The sequence below is a fragment of the Leucopleurus acutus genome (genome assembly GCF_964270905.1).
Source record: "Leucopleurus acutus genome assembly, chromosome: 20".
Classification (NCBI taxonomy): domain Eukaryota; kingdom Metazoa; phylum Chordata; class Mammalia; order Artiodactyla; family Delphinidae; genus Leucopleurus; species Leucopleurus acutus.
The window spans coordinates 7208544-7234028 of record NC_139162.1 but is presented as its reverse complement, the minus strand read 5'-3'; the positions used below and the strand labels follow the sequence as shown (position 1 = coordinate 7234028).

Below are 25485 nucleotides of genomic sequence, written 5' to 3'. Positions count from 1 at the left end.
CGCTTAGATGTCTTCTGTGTCACTGTTATATCAGATCCCGTTCAGTAACGTCTCCCGTGAGGAGGAGGACCAGGACTGATTACCTGGGGTGTTTGTTATGACGTTTAGACACACCGGACTTTTCCAGCAATGGGAAGCCAGTTAGAAGAGGATAGTATACAACCAGCAGAGGACTTTGCTCTGTTACACTGTTTTAAAAGTCGTAGACCTCTTTCATGGATGTAAAACTTTGAATCATGCCAGCTTCTTTATTAGCCAACAGCTTTTTTCTTATAAAACGTCTTTCCAGTGTTGTCAAGAGAAAGAAAAACTGATTTTGTTTCACTTGTGTTTAAGTTTAATAGAACAGAAAATAAATGCTTGCCCAGAGGGTAGGTGATAGGAGGGAAAATGAACTTGCACTGCATCACCCACAGAAGGCATATTGTAAATCCTATGAAACTGATTGAGTTGGCTGGACTTTATCCTCTAGGACTCAACAGAATGTGTGTCTCCAGAGCTGAGTCTCCGCCTAACTTTTTGGTGTGTTTCAGCAGTTTAGCCCAGAAGTGCTCAGGGGTGGGGAAGCCCTCAGATCACCTTATTTAACCTCTTCTTTTTACAAATGAGAGAACAGAGGCAGAGGGGGGGAATGTTTTGCCCTAGAAACAGAAAACTGGGAAAGAATGTGATAGGCATGGATATTTATATCTGAACACTGGAGGCCCAATCTTACAATACTCCCCATTATTTCTAGTTTTTTCAAAGAGTGTTATGAAATTCTCAAAGTGATGTTTTAAGTCTACGGCAGTTTCTAGGAGAGAGTTTGTAAATTGACATCACATAATAATAATAAAAACAAGGATTTTGTGACTTCCAATAAATTTATATATGACTCTATATCTTCTTGGGGTGGAGATACAAAACAGAAAAGAAGAGGGAGAGGGGCAATATTAGGGTAGGAGATTAAGAGGTACAAACTGTTATGCATAAAATAAGCTACAAGGATATATTGTACAACACGGGGAATATAGCCAGTATTCTATAATAATTATAAATGGAGTATAACCTTTAAAAATTGTGAGTCACTATATTGTATACCTGGAACTTATATAGCATTGTATATCTACTATACTGTAATTAAAATAAGAAAGGAAACAGAAGAGTTGATTTACTTCCTGATATATATGGACTAACTTTAGAAACAAAACTATTGGTTATTAACCCTTTGGCTTAGTTTTTTTTTTTTTTTTAATTCATTAACTCATTCAGTCCAGTTCATTGAATTCTCAGTTATATGTGGCAGAGAAGATAGAAATGATGTTCAAGGTGAGAAAATTCTAGATTAAAAAAGGGAAAATACAGAGAAAATGTGTTGGTAGATATTGGGAAAATCAGGGTATTTACTGGAGGAAAGAAATGTGAAACAGAATGCAACAAAAACTGAAGGGATATAGAGATTTAATTGGGGAATGGGGGAGGGGGAAGTGAAGACAAGAAGAGGGAAAATAAGTCCAGGTTTGTAAATGAGAAAGGGATGGCAAGTATCCAGGCAATGAAAGAAGGGGGAACTTCCCTTGTGGTCCAGTGGTTACGACTCCGTGCTTCCAATGCAGGGAGTGGGGGTAAGATCCCTGGTCAGGGATCTAAGATCCTGCATGCCCCACGGCAAGGCCAAAAAAAAAAAAAGTCCTATAAAAATATTGGATCACTATAAATCGACTATACTTCGAATAAAAAATTTTAAAAAATAGAAGTGAAAGAAGGAAGTAACTGCAAATGACAGCAGGCTGTGAAGCAAGACAGTTTCACAGCAGGTCTGAGTGACTCTTAGTGTCTAAGACGGATAAGGGCTAACGGCCAACTTTCACTATGTTCCTGACAGACGGATGGATATCAGCCTCCTGAGACGTCACCTGCAGGCTGGTGATGGTCTGTGAATTGTCACCTGGCCATGATAATATAAGTACACACGGAGAGTAAAAGTTAGAAACTCTTGTAGCAGTTTGACAGAATAATTTTATGTCCGTTGAATCTAATGATAAAAGAGTTGGGGCCACAGGAATTCCCTGGCGGTCCAGTGGTTGGGACTCTGCGCTTTCATTGCCGTGGCCCAGGTTCAATCCCTGGTCAGCGCAACCAAAAAAAAAAAAAAAATGTAAAAAAGAATTGGGGGGCTTCCCTGGTGGCGCAGTGATTGGGAGTCCGCCTGCCGATGCAGGGGGACGTGGGTTCGTGCCCCGGTCTGGGAAGATCCCACATGCCGCGGAGCGGCTGGGCCCATGAGCCATGGCCGCTGAGCCTGCGCATCCAGAGCCTGTGCTCTGCAACGGGAGAGGCCACAACAGTGAGAGGCCCGCGTACCGCAAAAAAAAAAAAAGAATTGGGGCCTGTATTTTATGTCTTTTAAATTTTGTTTTTTAATAACTCATTCATTTTTTATTAAGGTATAATTGACATAGAACATTATATTAGTTTCAGGGTGTACAACATAATGATTTAATATTTGTGTATATTACAGAAGAGTCACCACAATAAGTCTAGTTAACATCTGTCACCACACGTAGTTACAAAATTTTTTTTCTTATGGTGAGAACTTTTAAGATCTCTCTTAGCAACTTTCAGGTATTCAGTACAGTATTATTAACTAGGCACCGTGCTGTACACTTCATCCCCATTACATTTTTATCGTATTTTACAAAAGATTCATCTGAGATGGGTTAGAAATACAAAAACACACATGGATAATTTGAGAAGCATCACTTAACCCCTTGCTACTCAGAGAGGTCTGGAGGGGTCTGCGTCACTGAGAGTGTTACCAATGCAGAAACTCAGCTCCCACCACGGACCTTCTGAAAGCTTGAGAAGCTCTGTGCTTCAGACCTTTCAACATTGAATGCATGAAACTATTAGGAAGTTCTTCCTGGTATTGATTCTAGCTCTGCTTCACTGTACCTGAGATCCTGCAGGAAAAACATCTCCTGTGACAGCTCTTCAGATATTTAAAGACTGCTGTTAATTCAAAAACTTATTTTACAAATCATTATTGAACATCTATTCTTTGTAAACTGACAGGCTACATTGTAGGGTTATAGTGATAAAGAGGACTCTGACCCCAAGGAACTTGAGGTTAATAAAGGAGAGAGGAAATGGGCTTTGTACATAAATACCATCATACAGACAGGACCTGATGATCCCACAATATCAAGTGCTGGGGAAATTGATAACATGAGGAATTCTTTTCACCCACAGGGCAGTGAGGGCGGAGGTGGAGCCTGGGGTAGGGCAGGTGAAGGGGAGCCACTGCCAGGCCGACATTCGAACAGCTCCTAAGAAGATGGCAGGAATTGGACATGCGCAGACGGCATGAGGGAGAGATCAGAAGTGGGACCAAAAGATGGGAAGCTTGGGATCTGAATTTAAACCGTAATCAAAATAAGGTTTTATAATTTAACCCTCAAGACATTTAGAGACTTCAAGAGTAACAGTGATTCATTTTTCATGGGCTCTAAAAAGGGTCAGACTTTATGGATCTGAAATGATGAATGCTCATATTTAAAGGAGTCTTTTTTTCTGTCCTCTTAGCCATTGTCTGTACCCTGCCATCTGCTGAAAGAAAACCATACTCTTTAAAAGGAAACATTTTTCATTGTGAAAAGATGAGATAGTACAGTTGATCCATGAACAACATGGGTTTGAACTGCACAGATCCACATATGCACAGATGTTTTTCAATATTGCACGGGTTTACTTATACACAGATTAATTGGAAAAAAAAATCCACGTATAAGTTGACCCATACAGTTCAAATCCATGTTTTTCAAGGGTCAGCTGTACACGATCTATGGTTGGTTGAGTCTGTGGGTGAGGATACGGGGGGCGGACTACTGGACTTGCGCATCTGCAGACTTTGGTATCCGTGTGGGTCCTGGAATCAGTCCCTCGAGGATATCAAGAGATGACTGTATAGTCATCTTTTAAAAAAAAATCCAGTCGCATGGTTGAAAAATAAAAAGGGGACACACTGCACGGTCTCTTTGTAACCCCTTTCCCCGTCAGCCTGGTCCCCCTCCTCCTGCACTGTCCACAGCCCATGGGCAGGCACAGCCAGCTCTTGTTTGAACAACTTGAATTCTAGGTGGTGCCCCTCTATCTGAACACGTTTTAGAGCTACTGCCTTTAAAAAGGTGCAAGACTCGTCTGTATCTAGTCAGGAGAAAGAAACCACATAGTAATTTGAACAAGGAGAGTTTACTGTAAAGAATTTTTAACTGCAGCAAGAGATTAGAGTAATAAGGGATTGGCTACTAAGAAGTAAACTCTAAAAATTAAAGGAATAGCTGGTGTACCCAGGGCTGAGATCCAGACTTTATTGGACGGCACACAGCCACAGCTCACCTCATGGCAGAGAAGCCACACTGGTGGAATTTGCTTGAAATCAGCCCTCTGGAACGTGCCAGAAATCTGTCCTTTAAGGTGTCTGGGAAAGCTGTTCACAGGGAGGTGTCTCCCCAGAAACAGTTGACTGCAAAACTGCCTCTGGGAGTTCCAGGGAAAGCTGCAGGGTGCTGCTGGCAGCTGTGCACTGCGGGAGCCTATCCAGCTGCAGAACCAGAGCCCGGCAGCAAAAACTCTCTCCTCCTTCAGTGTCTTTCCAGCACCCTCCACTGAGAAGCTTAACATCATACCAGTTAACGCAGAAAAACTGTTGGAAAGGCTCAGAGCCATTTTCACAGAGCATGCAAAAAGGGTGGACTTGAAGCTGAGAGGCAATATGTTGATAACCAGCACGGTGACTAAGAAATACAAATAGTCATGACATCCTGAGTGAAACATTCCTGGAGGACATGTCTGCATACGATAGATTTCAGAGCCAAATATTAATGATTTAGGTGTTATTCTTACTACTTACGTTATTTTTCTCTCTTGACTGAGAATTGACTGAAGTTTTTTTCTTCACTTTTAGTCAAAGTGTCAGTCATATAGGTACACCTAGGGTGCAGCAAGCAGAAAAGAAATGCCTTTTGAGTAAAATTATTAGTTCTATAGAAACTGTAGAGGTAGGAATAGCAGATACAGAATATAGGGGGGAAACAAAGTTGTCTAAAACATATGTTATATATTCCATCAGTTTTGCCCTCCTAAGGCCTGCTTAGGCATCCTGCTGTACCAGAATGAACCAGCTTTCCTTCTGCTGGTGCAGAGCTGTTACCTTAGGGTCTTTCTTCACCATTCCTTTCCCTGCTTTTCTGTGTTGGATCATGTCTTTTTTTTAGTCCAGAATCTTCCTCTTTGTTGGGGCAGTTTTTTCCAACAGCATTCTGAGAAGGGCTGCATGGAAGATCAATTATTTTGAGAGTTTGTATAGCTGAAAATGTCTATTCTGTCCTGATATTTGATGAGTAGTTTGGCTGGCTATAAAATCTAGGTTGAAAATAATTTTCCTTCAGAATTTTGAAGTCATTTCCACACTGCTATTAAAGTTCCATTTGGAAGTACGAAGCCGTTCTGATACCCATTCCTTTCTGTGTAACCTGTTTTTCTTTCTGGAAGCTTTTACGAATTTTTCTGTTTCCAGTATTCTGAAGTATTATGATGACATGCCTCGGAAAGGCGTACTTTTATCCCTTGTTATGAGCATTTACTTGATAATATTCTCTTTTTTATTTTTTATTTTTTGGCATGGGCATTCCTGTTTTTCAGATGTTCAACCTTCCGGACTGATCTTCCAGTTTTCTTACCTTGTTTCTCCTATTTTCTACCTTTGTCTTTTTTGCTTTCTTGGCAGACTTGAGGTCTACAAGTTCTACAATTTGAAGTCTACAAGTCTATGACTTCTACAAATTTTAATCTTGACATTACATTAAAAAAAAATTTTTTTTTTGTAGTCTTTAAAATGTTGTTGTTGTTGTTCTCTGAATGTTCCCTTTTAGAGCATCCTATTCTTGTTTCACGAGCACAACATCCTCTTTTTTCTCTCTGGGAATGTTAATGAGAGGTTTTCTTTTTTCCTTGACTTTTCATCTTGCGTGAGATCTGTACTTCCTCCAAGTTGACTTTTTTTCTGCTGGTTTTGGTTTCTGTCTTTCTTCTTTGTTAGGCATCTATTGAGTTGCTCAGTTTTAAGAGTGGGGCTCTAAAGCAGAGTTTCTTAACCCACGTGCCCCCCCCAAAAAGATGTCATAATGTGTGAAGATAATGATGGTGTCAGCCCTCCAAGTGGCAGGGCAGCATCTGGGGAGGCTGAATCCCCCTGGCCCTGCACACAGCCTCATCTGTTTACCCCAGGGTCATATTACATTTTTTCCGTGTGGTGTGAAGTGAAGAAGTTTCAGAAGTGCTCCCCACAGTGCGTGGGAAGCTCAGAGCCCATAGGTTGGCTTAGTGACAGTGGGTTTCATTGTTGCATGGTCCACCTGGGTCATTTTCTTGAGGCAGATCTGTGCCCATGTCTTTAGACCTTTCCTTTGGGGCTGATCAAATCCTCCAGAAGAGTCATCAGGTTCTCACCTGGAGGATGTAGGCCTGGCCTTCAGTAATTTTAGGAGCAAAATTGAGAAAAAAGACTGCTGATCTCAGCATTCAATATGTAGATACTCTCTTGACTCTCTCAGTTTTTGGTGCAGTGCACCTACCCTCAGATGTGCCTGCTACCCCCCTGTCCAGAGACGCCCGCTCCATCTCACACTCTCCAGAGCACGTCACTTATCTTCCACTGGAGCTGGGGAGCCTTACTAAACAGGGCAGAGGAGTCGTGTATCTATGTGGGGCAAGGATCTGGGAACTCACCTATTTCCTAAGACTTTGTCAGTCTCTTCTTCTGTAACTAGCTCATCCTTCACCCCTCCTTCCACAGCTTCCTCATCCTACCAATTCCGAGCCTTGGGGGGGTAATTAAATGCAACTTAGGTTGTGTCTGAGCTTCCCTCGCTGCTAAATTAGGAATATCTTTTAGATCTTGGGTAAAGTACCTGTTCTTAAACAAGGCACAAAAAGTGTTGACTGTGAAAAATTATTCTTCACATTGTTCATCACCTTAAAAAAAAGTGTCAAGTCTGCCAAAGGTTTGATATCAAGAAGATAACAAAAAACGCCTACACCTCAATATGAGGAGGGTGATTAGCTCAATTAAAAATGAGACTTGAGGGACTTCCCTGGTGGCACAGTGGTTAAGAATCTGCTTGCCAATGCAGAGGACACGGGTTCGAGCTCTGGTCCGGGAAGATCCCACATGCGGCGGAGCTACTAAGCCTGTGCACCACAACTACTGAGCCTGCACTCTAGAGTCCGCGAGCCACAACTACTGAGCCCTTGTGCCACAACTACTGAAGCCCGTGCACCTAGAGCCCCTGCTCTGCAACAAGAGAAGCCACCACGATGAGAAGCCTGCACACTGCAACGAAGAATAGCCCCTGCTCGCTGCAACTAGAGAAATCCCGCGTGCAGCAAGACCCAACGCAGCCATAAATAAATGAATGAATGAATGAAAAAGAGAGAGACTTCAACTGGACATGTGTTTCACAGAAGAGGAAACACGGGGCTACAGACCTTTGAAGAGCTGTTTAGCACCTGGGTAATGAGGGGAAGGCAGGTCACAACCACCACCAGAGACCATACTTCGCTCACTGGATCGTGCATTGGAGGATTAGGAAGTGGGACAGAGATAAGTGTCATAGACTTTGTGGGTCCACACATCCCCTTACATATACCAGATGAGGCTAAAAACTGCTCCAGCTACTTTGGAGAATAATTGAGTATTAGCTCATACTTTGGAGAAGAAAGTAGCTTAATTCTACTCCCAGGGATACACCCAAGAGAAATTCTTTTGCGTATCACAAAAGGAGACATATACAAGGATAGTCATAGCAGTACTGTTCACAATACCAAACACCTGGAGCCCCAGCCCAGGGGCTCATCAACAGGAACGTGGCATACTATACAGCAGAAAGAGCAAAAGAACGCGTGTGATATGCAGCAAGATGAATGACTCAGCAATGTAATATTAAATGAAAAAAGTTAGCCCCAGAAGATTACAGACAGCATGAAACACTTTTATAAAATTAAAAACTTAAAATTATATGTATACATTGATTATCAATAAATCTATATATGTTATAGGTTATATATATTTCATGGATACAAAAATAAAAAAGAAAGCAAGAGAAAATTGAATATAGGTGGGATTTAGGATAATAGTTACTTCAGATGGGGAAGCAGAGGAATGAATTGGTGGCGAGGACCATTTGGTTAGAAGCAGGTTATCGTCAAGGTCCTAGCTTTTGTTTTGGGTGGTAGGTTTGTGGGGTCCTTGTTACATTACTGAAAATAATTGGATAATTAAATACAGGGAAAAAAATAAGCCTAAAGGGCGTAGGGTTCCCAGGGTGAAGTAGAGATCCTTGCTCACATGGACCTTAGTGCTTTGGTTGTCTGTTTCGTTTGTTTTTTTTAAGAGGTAGCACTCTGAATCCTGGAACAAATGCTTTGTAGTTAAAAGTCATAAAAAATATGTTGCTCTAAAGTTAACAAACGAAATGTTTTAGGTGTGATTCATATATGGATACGTATCATATACTTTATAGAGTATTTAGTGCATAAATATTTCTAGCTATTTCTGTTCTTTCATAGAAATTTTACATGTTTTTTCCCTTTCTTAGGACAAAGTTAAACTATAATCCTCCAAAAGATGATGGATCAACCTATAAGATTGAACTTGAAGGGATATCGGTAATGGTTATGAGAGAGATCCTGGATTACATCTTCAGTGGGCAGGTATGATGAGACACAGAGGAAGGAGGACTGAGTAGAGGCTCCTCAAGCTCAGGGTGAGGGTCTCCTTCATCCACTCTGTGACTGAGCAACACCGCCATCTCCATCTTCTGTCACTGTGTGCTTGACTTGGGTCTCCTCCTGGACATGGCACCCAAGGGTGTTCTTCCGGGGCTCTGCCCTTGAAGGAAAAGCAGACTAAGTAAGATCTTACCCAAATCCCAGGTTTTGTTTCTACCGTCCTGAGCTCCACCTTCCAGTCTGAGACATGAGGAACATGGGATGCTCCATTCACTGCTGTCTTTTTGTTTTTTAAATCTTCATTCCAGTCTTGCTTTGTACCCACACTATCGGGGAACTCGTTCTGTCTCCACAGCATGGACTTGGGAGCCTCCTTGGGCGGTGGGGATTATTTTGTAGAAATAAAGACTTCGAGATTCACACCAGGGACAGGCACGTGCATCGTACTCATGATGCCTCCGTCCTGTTGCCTCAGGAGGACCAACATCCCTGTTCCCCCACATTCTTTCTTTCTGATTTCCCTTTAGTCTCTGTACCCATTTATATTTCTGGGAATTTCGTGAAAGCCAAGGAAGAAAGTGATCAGTGGCTAGTGGTCCTTTCCCTTTCTTTGCCCTCCTCCACCCCACTACTCCCCTGTTTGTGTGATTTCAAGTGTATAGCATGAGGACTCTTAAGGATAATCTTGGGTGTGAATTAGGAAGAAGTTCATGTGCCTCACATCTCATTGCGCAAGAGTACGTTTTATCTTTACTCCTTTTGAGGGCTCATGTCCTGCTCTCTCCTTTATTCCTTCTTCCTCATTCTTCTTTTAATTTTCCTTTTGTAAAGGCTCTGTCTCCTACATAAGTATTCTGAGTGTACTGCTTACTTTCTCTAAATATGTTCATTCTGTCCAGAGTCAAACTCGGTGATCGTCATCCTCTTTGAAGTTTTTTTATTTCATTTCATGATGTTATCACTTTCTCTTTTCTCTGAACACTGGGTGGTGGGTGTGTGGAAATAAGGTTATGTGTATGATTATTAAAAATAAATGAATTTAAACCAATTTGGGGACAGCCCTTAAAATACTGGCAATGCTCTTTAGCATCACAAAACCAGGCTTAGGTCCAAACTCTTATCTAACTTGTAAAATCAGTTCAGTGGCAGTTATAACAAGTTAGAGGAGTGTATTCATGTTCAGGCTTGCATTGGAAACTTGAAACCTTATTTATCTATGGTACAGAATGTGCAAATTGTGGTAAAATGTTTCTTGCTGCACTTCACTGTGAAATCTCTCCTTAACGCTTCCTAATGGAGGATAAATAAATTCTTTCGGAGAGTCTGGACCGTTCGTGATTGTGACAGTATTTTAGGGGCCTGTTTCTTGATGTTGCCTTACTGTTGCGTAGAAAAACTGTGAAGGGGTTGGAGGAAGAAGCATCAGTCAAGAAATTGAAGAAAATTAAGGGGAAGTAAATGTTCACAATGATTAAAAAAAAAAAAAAATTGTGCTTCCCTGGTGGTGCAGTGGTTGAGAGTCCTCCTGCCGATGCAGGGGACACGAGTTCGTGCCCTGGTCCGGGAAGATCCCACATGCCGCGGAGCGGCTGGGCCCGTGAGCCATGGCCGCTGAGCCTGTGCGTCCGAAGCCTGTGCTCCGCAACGGGAGAGACCACAACAGTGAGAGGCCCGCATACCGCAAAAAAAAAAAAAAAAAAAAAAAAATCTTCTTAGGGATTTATTCCAGAAAGTAGCTTTGAGACCAGATTGTATCTTTTGCACCAAGTGCAATGTTTGGTGTTCAGAATGAGGCCCCTTGGGCAGTGTGGCTCTCCCTCTCTTCAAGGGTCCGTGTGGTATCTTCCACATACCATTTGGCAAAGAAGTGAACTTAATGTATTTGGAGGCAGGATTTTCATTAGTTCAGGTGCTAGCATTTAAAGAAATCGCCTTCAGTTTGCCATAGAATGCGGAACTTGCCATTTCCTAAGCATTTCAGTCATTTGAGGTTTTTCTCTAAGTATAGAAGCGAGCCCCATGGACAGTTCACCTTGGCAGGGATATTGGTGGTTCATCTCGGTAAAGGAAGGGAAGAGCTGGGAAAAGTTAATCAGCCACGCGCTGCCTATGTTGTCCGCAGGTGCCTTGGTGCCCTCGGACTATTCTTGAAAACAAAGCTGAACCGTATGAAATTGCTAGTTTTCAATCATCTTTGACCTCTACAAATGGAGCTTTCATATGGTCCAGCCTGATAGATTAGTGGTTGCGTTCTAAATATATACATTCAAACATAGACTATCTATGATCATTCTTACAGATCCGGCTGAGCGAAGATACCATCCAAGATGTTGTGCAGGCAGCAGACCTGCTCCTGCTGACGGATCTTAAAACCCTCTGCTGTGAGTTCTTAGAAGGCTGCATTGCCGCCGAGAACTGCATCGGAATCCGAGACTTTGCACTCCACTACTGCCTGCACCACGTCCATTACCTGGCCACAGAATACCTGGAGACTCACTTCCGAGATGTCAGCAGCACAGAGGAATTCCTAGAACTGAGTCCTCAAAAGCTTAAAGAAGTGATTTCTCTTGAGAAGTTAAACGTTGGCAATGAACGATATGTATTTGAAGCAGTCATCCGATGGATAGCACATGATACAGAAATAAGAAAGGTACCCGTACTTTATAGCGTGCTCTGACTTTGCCTTTTCACTTATTTGTTCATTTGTTTGTTTATTTTTAATCCAAATTCTAGATGTTTTATTTTTCTCCTCCAACTTGAAAAACTGACACGGTTGTGATCTAAACCATAACCTGGAAAACATCTTCCTATAGCCTCACTAAAGCAGTTTGTTGTTCAGACCAGTCTACCAAAGTCCATGTAACTCATCATATAGCAATGAAAATAGTAATACTTACAAGTCACATGATATCCTTTGAATGTTGTTATTAAGGGGAAAGGGATTTCAAGCTAAGCTGGAGAGTATAGAAACGCACCCTATACTCCTCATCCTAGCTCTCAGCATCCTTCCCTCTGCGATGGTGGGCTAACCCTACAGGGACTCTGATGCAGGAAGTGGGGTGAGAAAAGAATGGAATTCTGGCAGAGGGCTGAATTCTGGCACTGAGCTCTCCCTGGAGTGACTGACACCACTGGAGGAGAGAGTGGGAGAGCATTCCGGGGCTGTCATGGCAATGAGGTTCCAAATAGGAAGGTTCTAGGAGTGACAGCCTAGGAAGGAAGGGTCTTAGAGAATATCAGGCTTGAGATCCACATTGTTAATACATTGGGGGAGGGAGCTTTCACCTTTAAATCACAAGGCTTTAAGTCTACTATTTATATACTAGAGGCTAGCTCCAGTTACTATATCAAAATAAAGAAATATATTAGGCTTCAGAGTGGCTTTCGGAATGCATAACTGCATTGTTAATTGTTCTTAGTAACTCTTGGCTGACATTTTAATGATTATCTTGTAATTTTTAAATTCTGCAGGCCCAAGAGCATGTCCACTTAGAAACCACATTCGTAGCTTCAGCTCCTTAGTACAGTTAGTGTTCTGTTTTCCCCATTGGTGGGGTAGATTGGGAAAGGGGATAGAAGAGTTTCCACCTTGCTGCCACCACTGAAGTATCTTCTCTCTGACCCTCTTCTTGCCTTAAAGTGACGAGGGCATATAAGATGGAACGGCTGCTGGGAAACAAGAGGCAGTTCCTCATCCTGTGGTTAATCTGAACTTGGTGCTGTAAGGACTGTTGGCTTTTATTACTCAGGGTATAAAAGAGTGTACCTTAAAATGACAATTTCAAAGCCCAGAAAAACTAGTCACCTTATGTACGTAGAGTGCTATAGTCAGTTGGTTCAAATCTGATGATTGAGTATGAAAAGTATATCACTCAGGGACTTCCCTGGTGGTCCAGTGGTAAAGAATCTGCCTTCCACTGCAGGGGACGTGGGTTCGATCCCTGGTCGGAGAACTATGATCCCACATGCCGCGGGGCAACTAAGTCCGCACACCACAAGTAGTGAGCTCGCGTGCCTCAATGAGAGAGCCCGTGTGCCACAAACTACAGAGAAAAAACCCTCACGCCACAACTGGAGAGAAGCCCACATGCCGCAACTAGAGAGAAACCCTAGCAGACTGCATACCGTAATGAAAAGATCCCTCATGCCTCAACAAAGAGCCCATGTGCTGCAAATAAGACCCGACGCAGCCAGAAAATAAATAAATAAATAAGGAAAATAAACAAGTAAAATGCATGAATATTTTTTTAAAAAGTATATCATTCACATTATACATGTTAGATAATTTTTAACAGTAATTACTGAAGAAATGATTATATAGTACTCAGGATTTTTTTTTTGAAATTTGGCTTTTTCAGATTTTTCTTGTAACGTTAATTTTGACACATGTTCATTATCTAGTTGACCATATTGTATCAAGCTCTTCCTGTATATGACGTTTCTATAAATGTGATGTAACTCACAGCACATCCAAGCATGTGAAATAAGGCAAATCATAGCAGGGTTCTTCTAAGTTTTCCTGTTGCTGTGGGAACCCTGTAGGGCATTAAAGAAAGCTGCTTAAAACTTCGCAGTGATACATCAAATATAAATCTGAAGTGATGGTTTTTTTTAAGTTAAACTTTTATTTATCAAGGCCAAGGGAAGTAGAAAGAAAAGGGGCCGTAAACACATTCACGCAGTACTGACCCTTACCACTTGCCTGTTGATAATCTGACTGTCAATAATTTTAGTCTTCCAGGAGTGGGAAAACGTATCTTCTAAATGTACAACGTATTCTCCATTTTTCCTCCCCGTGCTTTCTGCCCTCCAGGTCCACATGAAGGATGTCATGTCAGCGCTGTGGGTTTCAGGGTTGGACTCGAGCTATTTACGGGAGCAGATGCTGAATGAGCCGTTAGTCCGAGAGATTGTCAAAGAGTGCAGCAACATCCCTCTCAGCCAGCCGCAGCAGGGTGAGGCCATGCTCGCCAGCTTCAAGCCCCGGGGCTACTCGGAGTGCATTGTGACCGTCGGCGGAGAGGAAAGAGTGTAAGCGTGGCTGTGAGCGGTTTGATGGGTGGTGGTGTAAGGGAAGAGAGATTTCCACGTAAACAGAAATGTATAACACTTTTCAGTATCTAAAGCCTAATAGCAATGATTTTTTTAAATGTCTGAAACATTCTTTAGCGTAGTAAAACTAGTCCTAGTTATTATAAGCAGAAGTACATAAAACATACTATCTACTAATCAGTTCTCTCTCGCCTTAGTTCGCGGAAGCCAACAGCAGCGATGCGATGTATGTGCCCCCTTTATGACCCTAATCGGCAGCTGTGGATTGAACTGGCCCCTTTAAGCATGCCGAGAATCAACCACGGAGTCCTCTCAGCAGGTACCGTGCTGTCACCAAGTTTACCTAAACACAGGATCAAGTAATGTCATTTCAGAGTTGTGCAGAATGACTCGAAACCTTTTAAAGAAATAATTTTATTATCCCTCTGTGGTGACTTTTTCAGGGTGGCTCTAGCTTCCAAGACTATGGTAAGAAGAGTGTCTTCCGTCAGTCCTCATCGTTCCAAAATCTTAAATACGTAGCTGTTTTTAAGACGTCACTTGAGGAGCATTTTATTGGATGACTTAACTGATAGAAGAGCAAAACTCAGTGACTCTTACCACCCGTTAGCTGGATGATCACACCTGAGGGCAGGACTTCTTTGAGCCGTGATAGCCTCTCACCTTGGAAAGTTGTGCAGTGTAGAATCGCCACATGTAATTATATCCAAAATAAGAGCGTCACACAAAAGCAGGCATTTCAGATGAAACTTGAGAAAATACTGCTTAACTTAGCTCTGGCTTAAAGTTGTTTTATGACAGGAAGTATGTTTCGGTTGACGTTTACAAGTTTGGAACGTTATTCAAAGCTTTCTCTCCAGGAGGTGATGGGGAAGGCTGTCCTTGCTGCCTTTCTCTTCACCTTGGATTTGCCTTGCTGGCTTCATCCTGCAAGTGCCATTTCACTTCATTCTAACTATTGTTAGCAGTTCTTCGTTTATAGTCTCTGCTTGCCCACAAACATTACCTTGAAAGTTTTAAGCTATGCCACACTGTACCATATTTTAGATATACCTAAAGCTATGGAATAGAAATGGAATCGTAGGTTCCACAATTATTGAAGTTTTTGTCAATGATAATCAGGTGGATGGAGTGGTGTAGGCAACAGGATGTGGGTCTGATTTCTCTGTTCCTTCTTAAAATTAGCGTCCTTAAGTTGTCCTACCATAATGTGTATACATGTGCATAATTTTCACACATGCACACCTACCACAAAGGTTCCTATATCACTGATTTTCAGATTTCCTAGAGAGGTGGTTGTTTCAGAAACTTGAAACAATGAGGAGAGGAATTGTGCCCAGTTGTATTCATTGAAGTTGTGAAATGACTGAGTAGTTCCTATTTGTCCAGCTCATTCTGTGTTTCTTCTTTTCTTGCCTTTTTTCAAAAAATTGATTGACTTTTTTGTCATTCGGTTTTTTCCCTCTCTACCAGGTTAGAAGTTACATTCTATGTCTACATTCCTTTGAAGGTCACTCTATGTTTGGTTTGGTTTTTAACATTTACTTATTTATTTATTTGCTTACGTTGGGTCTTAGTTGTGGCAGGTAGGTTTCTTGGTTGCTGCTCACAGGCTCCTTAGTTGCCGCTCGCCAGCTCCTTAGTCGTGGCACACATGTGAGATCTAGTTCCCTGACCAGGGATCGAACCCGGGCCCCCTGCATTGGGAGTGTGGAGTCTTAACCACTGCTCCACCAGGGAAGTCCCCTGAAGGTCACTTTTGAATCCACAGCCTGTACTGTTAACAAAGTCTAGTAGTATAAATAGTACATTTATACTCTTATTTTTCATATTCCATAGTCTTACAGTATTAAAACACATAGTTATTTATAAGTAACTATTTACATATATATGTTTATCTGTTTTATACACATATCTGTAGATAGTGTTCATTTAGATTTATCCACATATTTACCACTTTCTTTGTTTTTCCCTCTTACTCCTCAAACTTTCCATCTAGGACCATTTTCCTTCTCTCTGAAGTTCATCCTTTTGAATTTCCTTTAATGTGGGTCTAGTGGTAGCAAACTCTTAGATTTGTTTGTCTAAAGATGTCATTATTTTGCCTTCATCCTTAAAGGATATTTTTGCTGGGTATAGAATTTTAGGTTGGCATCTATTATTGAAGATGTTTTTCCACTGACTTCTGTCATTCCTGTTGTTAAGTCAGTTGTCAGATCTAAAGTTCTGCCTTTTCTCAGGGCTGTATTTAAGATTTTCTTTTTGTCTTGATTTTTCTGCCATTTCACTGTAGTGTGCTTAGGCAACATTTTATTTGAAATTTTACCATATTTGGAGACTGTTGGGCATCTTGACTCTGTAGCTTGGCCTTTCATCAAATCTGGAAACTTCTTGTTTGTTATGTCTTCATATGTCATCCTTGCTCCTTCTCCTCTGTCTCTCTGCTTTTGGAAGTCAGATCAAACATGGCTAGACCTTTCTACTCCAGCCCCTGCCTTCTACCTTCTTTTTGTTTTCTTTTTCATCTTTTTGCTTCTCCATGTTGCTCTGTGATTTCTTTTGATTTATCTTGCACTTAATGAATTCTCTCTTTAACTGTGATGGATCTGCCATTAAATCCATCCATTGAATTTTTTATTTAACCTGTTTTTATCTTTTTTTCCCTAGAAATTCTCTGTAATTTTTTTTCAAATCTACTATGTCACTTCTCTTGTCCCTTCTTCTAGAGTTACCTTCACATTTGTCTTTTTTAAAACATAGTGAGCATTGTTGTTTTATTGTCTTTCTGATTACTCCAATATTTGAAATTTGGAGTCTTTGCAAAACTACTCCCTATTGTCTGCTTCTGCTGTTTCTTCTTAATAGAGTCTGGTTTCTTTGTACACCTGAGTATCTTTGGCTGAGTGCCAAAGATTGTTTTATTAAAAATTATTTGTAGGGGGCTTCCCTGGTGGCGCAGTGGTTGAGAGTCCGCCTGCCGATGCAGGGGACATGGGTTTGTGCCCCGGTCTGGGAGGAACCCACATGCCGTGGAGCGTGAGCCTGGGCCCGTGAACCATGGCCGCTGAGCCTGCACGTCTGGAGCCTGTGCTCCGCAACGGGAGAGGCCACAACAGTGAGAGGCCCGCGTACCGCAAAAAAAAATAATAATAATAATTATTTGTAGGGATAATGTGATGTTTTAAAATCTTAGAATGTTAGAATCTAAAACTTAGATAAACATACTTTCTTCCATAGAACTTTTGTGTTTTTTTCTGCCAGTTGCCTGAAAACACTACTAATTTGTAATTACTGTAAATCGAATTCCAATTTTGAGATTTCCTAGATAGGCAAGGAGATTTAAATCTGGCTTCTAATTCTGGTTGGCCTTCATCCTGATGGTTAGAACTTCAGCGAGGCTTTCCTGCCAGAAGCCACGCCGTCTGTGGGCCTGGGATTTAGATTTCTATCTTCTTCATCCCCTCAAAGCCATTAAGAGAAAGGTTGCATTTTTCCCAGATTGCTAAACGCCCTCAGAGCAAAATGGTTTCCATGCATGGTAACCTCTCTAGGGCCCACATTTCCCTTCCCTTTTACCATAGTGTCTTGTTGGCTTCTTCTCCTTTAAGAAGACTATTTTAAATAGAGTCTGGGGAACAGAACAGATGAACTGAGATAACTCAAAGTCACTTGCTGACCGGGTGGGTGGTGTCAGCTTTCCTCTTAAGGTGCAGGGTAGTGGGAATCCACTCAGAGATCCCGAGGCAAGTGAAATGGTCAGAGTGACTCACAGATTTGGCTCTGTCACCCAGGCTTGGTAAGATCTCGAACCCGTTGTTGTCAGAGAAGGTATCTCCACATCCTATCTCTGCCCTTACGGCATTTGTATTTGACTAGAGATAGGTGTTGAAAACTTACATTTCAACTTCCTTGCGTGTCTTCTTTGATTTTTTGCAGAAGGATTTTTGTTTGTATTTGGGGGCCAAGACGAAAATAAGCAGACCCTGAGCTCAGGAGAAAAGTATGACCCAGATGCAAACACATGGACCGCACTGCCACCAATGAACGAGGTAAAATACTGCTTTTGTAATTTGTCTGATGTTTCTTTTTTCCCTTTAGCACTTTTGTTTGCTTTGCGTTTGAGTATAAGGAAAGAGGCAGCAGCCTCGCCAAGCCCCCCTGCCTGGCACGCTCGTGCCCCCCTCCCGGCTCTGCTCCCTGTGCCTTCCCTCGCTCCTCCTTCTGAAGCCTCCTAGGAGTGCACTTGCTTTGGGACCTTTGCCAGGTACCCACGTGGCTCGCCGCTTGCTTCCTTCAGTGTTTGTCCATGTGGCTCCTTCTCAGCGAGGCCTCCCCCGGCCTCTCAGCTCTCCTGCCCCCTCCCCTGCTTTCCTTCTCTTCATACCACGTAGAACCTCCTCACACACTAGATCTTTCTCAATGGTTCGCACGAGCTTTTTGATGATGGCAGCGCATTTCGTCTGTGTGGTCAGCGCTCTCCCTTCAGCGCTGGAGTGGGGCTGGGCGCCCAGGAAGTGCTGTGAGTGGATGCGTGTGAAACACATCAGGTTCTGTTGCTCCAGGCAGCCTTAGCCCGGGCCTCTCGCCCTCCCACCCCCACCTCTCCAGCCGCAGGCAGTGCTGTTGACGTGGATCTTACTTGACTTCACACGTCAGCTGGGAACCACTTGCTGCCCACTGCTGTACAAAGATCATTTTACAGAGCCACACGGTAGTAGTTCTCTTTCTCATCGTGAGCTGTTGTGAGTAAAAAGTAAGGATTCTGCCAGTGAATTCACCACGTGTGTAGTTCCCTCGTTCCGGGAAATTCCTGGACTTGGGTTCTCGGTCTATTGTGATAGAAGAGTGAGCTGCTAGGGAAATCAGAAATATTTGAGAGAGATGGTTTTGAGCCTGGTATTTCTTTGCTGGAACTCTGGAATATAATAATATCTGTAATATTTATTAAATGTATGAATATCAGCTTTCAATCTGATAGTTGGCCTTTTGTCTACAAAGATCTTTGATGTCTTTTCAGGCAAGACATAACTTTGGAATTGTGGAGATAGATGGGATGCTGTACGTTTTAGGAGGAGAAGATGGTGAAAAAGAGCTAATTTCCATGGAATGTTATGATATTTATTCTAAAACCTGGACAAAGCAACCCGCTTTAACCATGGTTAGAAAGGTGAGAACGATATCTTGTGATAACTAATTCACAAATTGGATTTTAAAGTTATGTTTCTTCATTTCCTACGTATGCCTTTTAACACAATTGATAGTGTTAAAAGAATTAACATGATAGAATTCTGTCTTTGTGGGTAGCTTGCCTTCACTATTACCAGCCACACACCAAGCTAGGAAACGGTGTGTGAGAGCGTTTACCTTGGCAGTGGGCTCTGGGCAGTGCTGCTGTGTCCAAGGCCCACACCTGATAAATGCTTTGTGATTGCACTAGCCTAGGAAGGAACCAGGTCTCCCAAACCTGTTTTCTTAATCATTGTGCAGGACTGGGGAGAAACATTAATCCATAGGTAGAGAACTGCCATTGCTGAGTAGGATGAAAACAAATGGCTCATGTTAGCTGTTTACAGCTTAGTCTGTATTTCTTTTCCCTGGTGGAGGCTGGAGTTTCATCATCAGGCCAAAGCCTTGTCCAGCGCCCTAGGTATTTTACACCGTGGGTACCGGGATTTACTCCTAATATGATCTCTCACCGTCTGTGCCCTTTCGACTGACTTACTTGGGGCAGGAATTGAATGATGTCTTGCTCCAAGGAGTCCACATCTGGGACTCTTGAAATAGTGGTGAGAACAGAGAGCCTGGGAAGCCTCTTTAAAAGTTAGGATTATTTACTCACTTAGCGGAATAGTATTAGATGGAGTTAATCCTTTTCTGAGGATTAACAGTGTGTGTATTACCTTGCTCTTCTCATTTTTAAAAGCCTCTGTTGTAATATGGGAAGGCACCATACATAGTCTTACTATTAGAAGTCAGATCCTTTTCCAGATATTTGCCAGTGCTCTCTAGCCAAGCTGGTATTTACTCGCCCAACTTTAATAATAAATGTTCCCTCCCCCACTGTTGCTTTCTCCTTTCAGATTGGCTGCTATGCAGCTATGAAAAAGAAAATCTATGCCATGGGTGGAGGATCATATGGAAAACTCTTCGAGTCTGTGGAATGTTATGACACACGGACCCAGCAGTGGACCGCTATCTGTCCACTGAAAGAGAGAAGGTGAGAGAACTTGGATAAGGACTGTGCAGAGCCCCCTTTACCTGGCTTTTGTTTTTCCCTTCTTTCCAGCTAATCTTTTATTTGACTTGGCATTTGGTTGATATAACATTAAATTAATAAGCCATTTCCTGAAAAAGGAAGACCCATGTATTTGTGAAACGTTGAATGGCGCAGAGCTAAAACAAGCGTAAGAGGAATTATGGAATCGGGTCATGAGTTGTAAATCTAATACCTAGTATGCCCTGTGTGGCCTTTCAGGTTTGGAGCTGTAGCCTGTGGAGTCGCCATGGAACTGTATGTATTTGGGGGAGTCAGAAGTCGTGAGGACATCCAGGGGGGCGAGATGGTAACCTGCAAGTCGGAATTCTACCACGATGAGTTTAAAAGGTATTTATGAATGGTTTCATGCGGCTTTTGCAACTTTTTCTTTATGCTTTCAAAGGCATGTTTTGCTTTGTTTAGTTTTGTTTTCAAATTATTTCATTGAATTTATCTATTTATGTCTAATGCATAGTAGATATTTATTCAGTGACTTCGGAAATCTTGGTAACTCATAGGAAAGCCATAGAAGAATGTTTCTGAAATGTAGATCAGACCTTGACACTTCTGATAGCTTTTAGGAGAAAGTTTAAACTCCTTAACTTAGCAGATATGGCCTTTTGTGATTTGGCCTATGTCTACTGTTTCTGCCACTGTTCAACCCAGATGCGTCACTTGAGTCCCACTGAGTGACTTTTTTCCTCCAAAACATGGTATGATTGTCTCAGCTCTGTGCTTTTTTTTTTTTTAACATCTTTATTGGAGTATAATTGCTTTACAGTGGTGTGTTAGTTTCTGCTTTATAACAAAGTGAATCAGTTATACATATACATATACATATGTTCCCATATCTCTTCCCTCTTGTGTCTCCCTCCCTCCCACCCTCCCTATCCCACCCCTCTAGGTGGTCACAAAGCACCGAGCTGATCTCCCTGTGCTATGCGGCTGCTTCCCACTAGCTATCTGTTTTACGTTTGGTAGTGTACATATGTCCATGCCACTCTCTCACTTTGCCTAGAGTCTGTCATACAGAGTGAAGTAAGTCAGAAAGAGAAAAACAAATACCGTATGCTAATGCATATATATGGAATCTAAGAAAAAAAAAAGGTCATGAAGAACCTAGGGACAAGACAGGAATAAAGACACAGACCTACTAGAGAATGGACTTGAGGATATGGGGAGGGGGAAGGGTAAGCTGTGAGAAAGGTCTGTGCTTTTGTACTATTCTCTTTGCCTAATATTTCCCTTCCCATGTTTATCCAGTTAATTTGGCCTCTTCCAAAACTCTGCTTAATCATCACTGCCCAGAGAAAGCCTTCTCACACCTCGCAGTCTGAGTCAGGCTCCTCAGTCTGGGATCCTATACATCTCTCTCTTGGATGTGATAGAGGTAACGGAAGCTCCTTCAGGACAAGTTCCAGCTCAGCTTTGGGTCCTAGCTTCTGGCATCATACCTGGCCAGTGTCAGACACTCAGTAAACGTGGTGTCAGAGATTCTTAAAACATCTGACAGGCTGCCATATGTCTTGTAAAGTAGGCAGCATCCTTCCAACCCCCTCACTTCCCTCCTCTGACACGTTATATTGTTGTAGCCACCAAACAGTATTGTTATTGCAGTAATATGTTCAAATCCTACAGGGAAACTGCCCTGCTGAAGTTAATCTTGTGATAGCATTTCAACTGTGTTACCAGAAGGGGGCGCCAGAATATAATGTTCAAGTTCTTATTATTTTAGATAAGGGCAAACAATGAGCGGTCGCCAAGATTTTAGAAATATGTATAAATGTTACCTAACTATTAGTGTATTTTAAAGTTAGGATATTTGCATAGCCTTTTCCCCCCCTTTTTCCTTCAATTACAGGGAGCAAACAGTCTTAGGAAAATTTACTAGACAACGTGTGAGAGCAGTTTGAGAATGCTTGCTCTGGTAGCGGTGGGGGGCAGAATTTCAAGGACTTTGCTACACTTCTCTTCCATAATATGTTACTGCAAGGGCTGACTGTTCAAGGTATGAAGTAGTTTATTAATTTCTTGCCCAAATGAATCCCAAAACAGTGTGCCCAACCTCATTAACAAGCAGTGGTCAGTACGTTTGGTTTCTGATAAAATATTGTTATAAGCCTTTGTCATAATGACTGAATTACTGTTTGGACAGTGTGAGCTAGAGAGCTATAAACTCGCTTGCTGAAGTAATCAGGGTTGCTTATGGTTTTACCATTTTCTGTCCCTATTTTGATTGTGTAGGACTTAAATCTGGCTGTAAAGTTTTTTATCTGCCCTTGATATGCTAGCAATTATTAGAACCTTTAGATTTCTATCAGGTTGTCTCATATTAATATAGTTGAGAAGCTTCAGATATGAGTATATTACTTGCTTTCAGTTCATAATTGTTAAACGTGAGTATTGCTTCTTCCTTGCTGTTTAAAAGCATTTCCAGATAAAATTTGTATTATCTTTAGTTTGCTTATATTCAGGCTTTCCAGTGTTGGTTCACAAACAGAATGAAGAAAGCTTAACTTCTGTTGATATATAGGATTCTTGTTTAGATAACACTAAACATGCATATAACACTAAGTGCCGTGTATTAACTCATCTAATCTTCAAAACAACCCTCTGAGATATAGTTGCTCTTTTTATTCCTATCTTGCATACGAGGAAACCAAAACACAGAGAGGTTAAGTAATGTGCCCCAAAACACACAGGTAGCAGGTGGCAGAGCTGGAATTTGAACTCAGGCCCCAGAGTCCACATTTTCAGCCACCACACAATATTGCCTTAAAAATATAGGCTTTCCCATAAATATCTATAGAAGGAAAAAAAATCTATAAGTAGTTTATTTCTTTAAAGATCAGATGTTTCCAAGTGTGTGATATGTGCATACTCTGGAAACTGTTGCCAGATGAACAACCTGCATTAGATTGGAGACCATTTACTGTTTTTAAGTAATCTCTTGTCTTTCCTGTCTTTGTTCCCTATTTTTAGGTTAAAACTTTCCTGGAAAAATGCCATATCTTACTATTTTCTGTGTTTCTGACTAAAAACAAAACTATGTGAAGGAAAGCAAAAAAAAATTGCCATTATTTCTACCAAGTCATGGCAACAACTTCATATATCCAGAAACACAGTACCTCTATTTCTGTTCCTTGTATCCCTGTTCTTTTACTCGTACTACCATCCTCCCAGTGGTCCATATTCAAAATAAGGTCATCTTTGATTCTCTCTTACACTTCACATCTCATGAGTTGCCAAGTTTTTTCTTTTTTCTTTTTTTTTTTAAACTCTGTAGTATTTTTCACACATCCCCCCCCCTTTATTTTTCTGCCCTGACTCCAGTGAGCTCACTCTTTTATATGTGCAAAGTCTTCTAACCAGTGTCTCTAATACGTTTCACCTACTTGTGCTTTTGAAAGATTAATCTGACATTGGTCATTTCATTGTGATGGAAATTCTTCCTGTTTCCCCATTGCTTACCAAGTAAAGATAATAGTATTTAGCCTCCTACTCGGGGCCCTCCACGATCTGAGGTTGAGAAAAATGTTGAGCCTTTTTCGCTTTCTCCTTTTCACATGTTCTGTACTCCAGCTCACTTCTTATAGCCATCCTGTGTTTTATTGTCTCTGTGCATTTGCTCAGCCGAGATGCCCTCCCTCTCTCATTTTTATATTATAGGTAAATCATGTCAACTATTCTTTGAAGCCTACATCTGTCAGTTTCATCTTTTGATGCCTGAATGTATACTTGGACAGACATCTTTGACCACTGGCTGAATCCCCTGTGGTTCTCTGACTTGTGGGTAAGGGACCATTATGGTAGCAAGGGTTAAGTGGAAGTCACTGGAACTTTCCTTCCCTGCCGAGATAGAAAACCAGAAGCAGTACTGCATCCTGAGGAATGTGCAGACATTTGTGCCACCGTCAAAGACTTGAAAATGCAAGAGTCGTGCTACGTATCATATCCCCACTTAATTCACTTAGAAAACGTAGAAAAGTCAAGTGGATTTTGGAAAATAACCGTGAGCTTTCATAAACTTAAGCAGGTGATTAAGCTGATCACAGACTCAGTCCCGCGGGTGGGGTCTTTATGCAGCACAGTCCCTGGCCTTGGTGCCGCTGCTGCCTTAGCTGATGCCTTCTCTTCACACCAGTCTTCAGTGACCACCAGCAGCTGTTCTTGTACCTGGCAGGACCAGCGGTACCCCTGTACAGTGTTGCCTCAGGACTGTGTCAGTTTTGCCGTGTGCAGTATATTATTAGCCCCAGAGATTTTGATCACCTTGGTGTGCCGTACTGTATTGGTCTGCCCCGTTGACCACGTTATGCTGTTTGGGTCTGAGGCTTAGGAAGTAGCACATACTACAGATGCCTTTGTAAGACACGTGAGCAGGAGGATGGGAGATGAACGCTGCTCCTAACCAAATCCGCTTCAGTCACGGTCCAGCCCGGAGACAGAAACCACCTCGTCATCTACAGGGGAGCTTTAATGTACGTAATTATTAACTAGGAAGATAGTTAGCTGCTAACAGGTGAGAGAATGCAGAAACAGCCGATGAAGGAAGCGCGACTACAGCCTTTAGGGCCGAGGGAAAGTGCCCCAGGAAGGAGCAAACTGGGAAGAGCCCTCCCTGCCCCGCAAGGCTGGGTTTACCTCCGTGGAGGAGGGTGTGCAGTGGCCCCAGACGTGGCAGAGCCCTGGGGTGCCAGGGCCAGAGCTGGTGCGTGGAAGCTGCCTGCTGGCTGGCAAAGGACCACCCTGAGGGAGAGCCACTCTGGTCCCCCGGCACACAGGAGGCGGCAGAGCAGATGGAGGAAGGAAAAGGCCACCGACACCAGGGAAGAAGCCCTTTCCTCTCCCCAGCCTTGCGGTCCCGCCAGCGCCCTCTGTGCTGCGCTTATCTTCTCCTTATCTTCTCAAAGAACCAGCTACGCATCCATGTTCATTTTCTCCACTGTGTTTTCTGTTGCATTGGTTTCTCCCCTTGTCTATATTATTTCCTTCCTTTTACTTACTTCGGGTTTATTTTGTTCTTCCTTTTCTAGCTTCTTCAGGTAGCATATTAGATTTTTTTAATTTCTCCTATCTTTTTATCATAAGCGTGTTTTCCTTTCCCTCACTGAGCATCGTTATGGTAGCTGCGTGCAGGTCCCTGTCTGGCAGATAATCCCAGCATCTGAGTCATCTCAGAGTTGGCGTCTGTTGATTGTTTATTTCCTTGCAAAGGGGTTTTCATTTTTCTGGCTCTTCTGTTGAGTAATTCTGGATTGTGTCCGGGGCGTTGCGAACATGACATTGTTGAGGCCCCGAGGTCTCTTGCTGTTGCTTCAGAGACTTGCTCCGGGCATTTAGCAGACAGTAGACTTGGTTAGACTCACGGAGCCTCAGGTGCAAGCATTCGTGGCTCCAGTGTCAGT

General features: G+C 42.3%; 1 protein-coding gene across 1 annotated transcript in view; it reads left to right on the top strand.

Annotated features, from left to right (window-relative positions):
* Positions 1–25485, top strand: part of GAN (gigaxonin) — a gene marked incomplete at its 3' end in the record, with an annotated part of 54514 nt that overhangs the window by 24150 nt on the left and 4879 nt on the right. The window contains exons 2-9 of the mRNA XM_082863023.1: positions 8637–8751; positions 11069–11419; positions 13583–13800; positions 14019–14140; positions 17758–17870; positions 18839–18988; positions 19902–20038; positions 20297–20425. Coding sequence (XP_082719149.1) covers positions 8637–8751; positions 11069–11419; positions 13583–13800; positions 14019–14140; positions 17758–17870; positions 18839–18988; positions 19902–20038; positions 20297–20425 — 1335 coding nt within the window. The remainder of the gene's footprint in view (positions 1–8636; positions 8752–11068; positions 11420–13582; positions 13801–14018; positions 14141–17757; positions 17871–18838; positions 18989–19901; positions 20039–20296; positions 20426–25485) is intronic.